The sequence below is a fragment of the Melopsittacus undulatus genome, chromosome 2 (assembly GCF_012275295.1).
Source record: "Melopsittacus undulatus isolate bMelUnd1 chromosome 2, bMelUnd1.mat.Z, whole genome shotgun sequence".
Taxonomy (NCBI): domain Eukaryota; kingdom Metazoa; phylum Chordata; class Aves; order Psittaciformes; family Psittaculidae; genus Melopsittacus; species Melopsittacus undulatus.
Genome location: NC_047528.1, coordinates 104,270,186 through 104,274,309, shown reverse-complemented (window position 1 = coordinate 104,274,309; position 4,124 = coordinate 104,270,186). Strand labels below are relative to the sequence as shown.

Here is a 4,124-nt window from a genome sequence, read left to right as displayed (position 1 = left end):
TCTGGTCTATGTCCTAACGCTTATGATAAGAGAAGGCAACTTTGAATCTCCTCTAAGGCAAGTCTCTAACTCTGGGTACCTTAGTAGCTTACAGAATGTCCATAAATGTTGTTGCTCAGTTGACTTAATTCTTTCAGGCAACCCCTCTGCTTGCTCTCCATATTCAGCAGGGGCAGTAGATTTTCAGACACATGAAAAGCTCTTGCTGAATATTCAACTAAGATTACTTTTGTTTGCTTTTGTAAGGATTCATGGTTGCTGAACCTGATGTAACTGCACAGATGGACCAAGGAGAAGAACAATATCATGAGGCCTCAAAGGAGACACACATGGGTGAGGAATAACTTAAATAAAATTATAAAGACAAAGCAGGCAAAATGCTTTTTGAATTGCTTCAGCAGCTATTTTATTTCATGCAGCTCATAGTGAGACCTCTTTTCCCCTCAGAGCAGGCAGACAGCCTTTGACAGTCTGCTGTTAAGAGTATGTATAGGAAGACAGAGTATTAGGAAGACAAGATGTGAAGATTTCTCGGGGGCAAGGAGACACCTGTAGCCTAGCCTTTGGCTCTACTGTTTGTGTCACATCAGTTTTCCTTTTACTGCTCCTTCTACACAGTTCAGATCATGCTTCCTGGGGTAATAGCTTGCCTGTTCTCTGCTGTGCCATTCCCCACCAAGAATCACAGTTACAGTTATACTTTTTTTCCAGATGATGAGCTAGGTCCCCTTCCAAATCACCTTGCAAGCACAGATCTGCAGGATATGTTGGCAGCAGGATCCAGAGGAGGAGAGGAACAGTTGGGGAACAACCATGGAAGTCAGCAAGATTCCTCAAGGGCTCAGCAAGGTGGCTGTGAGGAAGAAGGGGTGACTAAGCCGCCTTGTTCTAATATCATCCTGGTAAAAAGACAGGACAGAAGGACATCAGCAGCCTCACAGCGCACTGCTTGTGCAGGGAGACCCACCATCTGCTCTGAGTGTGGAAAGGGCTTCAGTCGGAGCATCCATCTCACCCAGCACCAGCGAATGCACACTGGGGAGCGCCCCTTCCTATGTGGAGATTGTGGCAAGGGCTTCAGCCAGAGTTCCCATCTCATCCAGCACCAGCGGGTCCACACAGGCCAGAAACCCTACACCTGTGTTGAGTGTGGGAAGAGCTTCAGCCAGAGCTCTAACCTCCTCAAGCACCAGCGCATCCACACCGGGCTCAAGCCCTACATGTGCAGTGAGTGTGGCAAGATCTTCAGTGACAGCTCCACCTGCATCAAGCACCAGCGAATGCACACAGGCGAGCGGCCCTACAAGTGCCCAGCCTGTGGGAAAAGCTTCAGCCAACACTCCCACCTCCTTCAGCACCAGCGAACCCATGATGGCATCCGGCCTTATGCCTGTGGGCAGTGTGGCAAACATTTTGGGCAGAGCTCTGACCTCCTTAACCACACTCGTACCCACACTGGTGAGAAGCCTTACAAATGCAGCCAGTGTGGCCAGGGCTTCAGTGGCAACTCCAACCTCATCAAGCATATCCGTATCCACACTGGGGAGCAGCCGTACCACTGCACCCAGTGTGGGGAGAGTTTTCGTTTCCAGCCCCAGCTGGTGCGCCACCAGAAGCACCACATGGACTAGCTGGTGGAGTGGAGAAGGCTTTGTGGACCATAGGCAGCTACCTCGTGTTGGGAAGATGCACAGCTGCTCCCTGGACACCTCATATGGGACATGAGTTTTGCGGAAGGGAGCCCTCAGAGCCTTGTCCTGTTGTGTTCTGGGTAACTCTGAGCACTGTCTGGGCAGTTGAGCAGAGGGAGTCTGCTGCAAAACAAGCTATGTTCACTGTGATGCAGTGGTTGTTCTGAGCCCCTCTTTCGGGGATAGGAAGAGGAAAGGTGCTTATATGGTACAGTATATTCAAGGCCAGAGAAGAGAACATAGGACCGGTGTCTTTCTCTGTTATTTCTACCAGGGAATGGTTTTTATCCCAGTAAAAAAGAGCTAAAATCTGTACCTGTTTGCTGTACAAGGTTTGCTGTAGAAGCTGCCTGGGTTTTACCACATGATAAGGCCAGAGCCTGGGATGATCACTCCCTTTAGAATCCGCATTTCCCACTTGCCTGGTCTTGGGTTTGGATGACGTTAGTACCTATTTATTTTAAAGCCCCACAAGACTGCTGCATGCCTCGGCATACATGTGCTTTCTTGGGATGTCATCTATGGAGCAGTAGTTTTGCTGGGTTGTATGGTTGTTAAATTGACAGTTCCACAAATGACAGCTTACTCCTCAGCAGTAATTAAGTAAATTAACATCCTTATGGGTATTTCTCTCAGATTCTTGTTTAGGTGCTTTTGTGGGTGGCACTTTATGAATGCTTTTTATAAGGCTCCTAAAAGTATTTAGGATTACTTTTTTAATTGTTGTGGTCTAATTGTCAGTTGATGAGCAGAAGGATGACATTTGAAAAATAAGCTATGTCAAACTTTGATTTTATATTAAATGTTAAACATTTTTTCCTGCATTGAACTTTTAAACTCGAATGCTATGGTTTTGTGTTGTTACTGATTATGAGGAGGTAATTATGACACTGATTTCTAGAATTCAGGTGATAGTTTTGCTAGTGGTTTCAACATCTTCAAATAATGACTTTCTAAGAAATCTGGGAAAGGCAGGATTCTGAGAAAGCAGAAGGAACTGATTTCTGAAGAGATTTTCACTTGGAGAAGGAGAATACTACTACTGAGAGTCTGTCCTTAAAAGAAATCCTCTCTGAGGCAACCGCTTGGTATGGGGGAGGAGAGGGCTGGCAGTAATAACAAAGATGTTAATATATCTAGCACGGAAGAACTCTGCGTAATGAACATGGCAGTGTGTGCTGAAATGCCTGTTCCACCCACAGAGCCAAACGGAAGAAATTACAGTATACTTTAGGCAAGAAAATGAAGTGATCAAATATGTTGTGCTGTGGAGTTCCTGTTTTTGGCATCCCATATGTGCCTAATGATAACAATGAGCTTTCACATGGAGGTGAGCTCCCAGATAGGGAATATCACTAAGGGCAAAGAGAACACCAGCTCAAAGAGCACAAGATTCCTTCAAGCAAGCTGTGAACAGAAGGAATGTGACTGGAATGACTGGCTGAGTAATGTGGATACATCCATATGTTCCTTAGCCACCAGCTGATGTCACAGAGGGCACAGCTTCATGCTCCATTGGCAGTAGATCTGGTTTAAGTCATTTGCTCTCACTCTACTCCGACCTTCTCCCCTAGAGCCTGAATTAATACAACTGTGCTAAGTAACTTGACACAGCTGTGCCCTAGGTCTGATCTGTAAGATGATCTACTTTTTTAAAATGGCAGGCTTTGGAGAGTTCATTTTAAGCTTTATACATCCAGTCTAGGCCCCAGCCTCACAAGCAGCCCAGTAGACACATACCTCTTGCAGGTCCTGGTGACCAGAATTGTTCAACTGGTCGTCCTTCCGGAGCAATCAGACTTACTGAATGTGGGCTGTTGCAAATGATTTTACTATATAATATAGTACGCTAATACGTTTTGCAGAGCAGATGATCAGGGATCGAGCACCCAGGTTAAATCCTGGGGCTTATATTATGTACTAGTGTAGGCATAACCTAAGGGTACCAGTCAGCTGAGTGAGATGAGCAATATTCATACACCATTTCTGTCTTGACATTTCACATGCTGAAGCACACCAGCATGTCCCCCTTCACTTTGCTCCTGTGCTTGAATTTAGTTCTTATCTCCAGGCAGCCGTTTTCTCCTCCAGGCTCTCACTACCAGCTGCTTCACAAAAAACAGTGTCCTCCCTCATTACCTTAAACAATTTGCCCAATATTTTGACCATGGCTTCTCTCTGGTTTTCCCATGAATCAGTGTCATTGAAGTACTCAAACAGGAAATCAGTTAAGATCAGATGTAAGGGCTGCTTCTGAATTGGTTTGTCTGCAAGTTGTGACACATCCAGAAGTGGGTGGATTTCTGGTCTTTCCAGAAATACTGGGACACTACCCATTCTCTTCCTTTCAGAGGTCTTTGCAGTAGGACAAGATTTGGCTAGTGCTCTTCAAACACATTTTGAAATGCATGCTGCACATGCTTGAGCATTGAA

At 45.7% G+C, this 4,124-nt stretch overlaps 1 protein-coding gene across 1 annotated transcript; it reads left to right on the top strand.

Moving 5' to 3' along the window:
* The first annotated feature begins 310 nt into the window (after positions 1–310).
* On the top strand, positions 311–2,528 carry LOC117435894 (zinc finger protein 70-like). Its single transcript, XM_034060223.1, has 2 exons — positions 311–333; positions 712–2,528. The coding sequence occupies exons 1-2, from the start codon at positions 330–332 to the stop codon at positions 1,629–1,631; spliced, it is 924 nt and encodes a 307-aa protein (XP_033916114.1). The 5' UTR covers positions 311–329; the 3' UTR covers positions 1,632–2,528.
* The last annotated feature ends 1,596 nt before the right edge of the window (positions 2,529–4,124 follow it).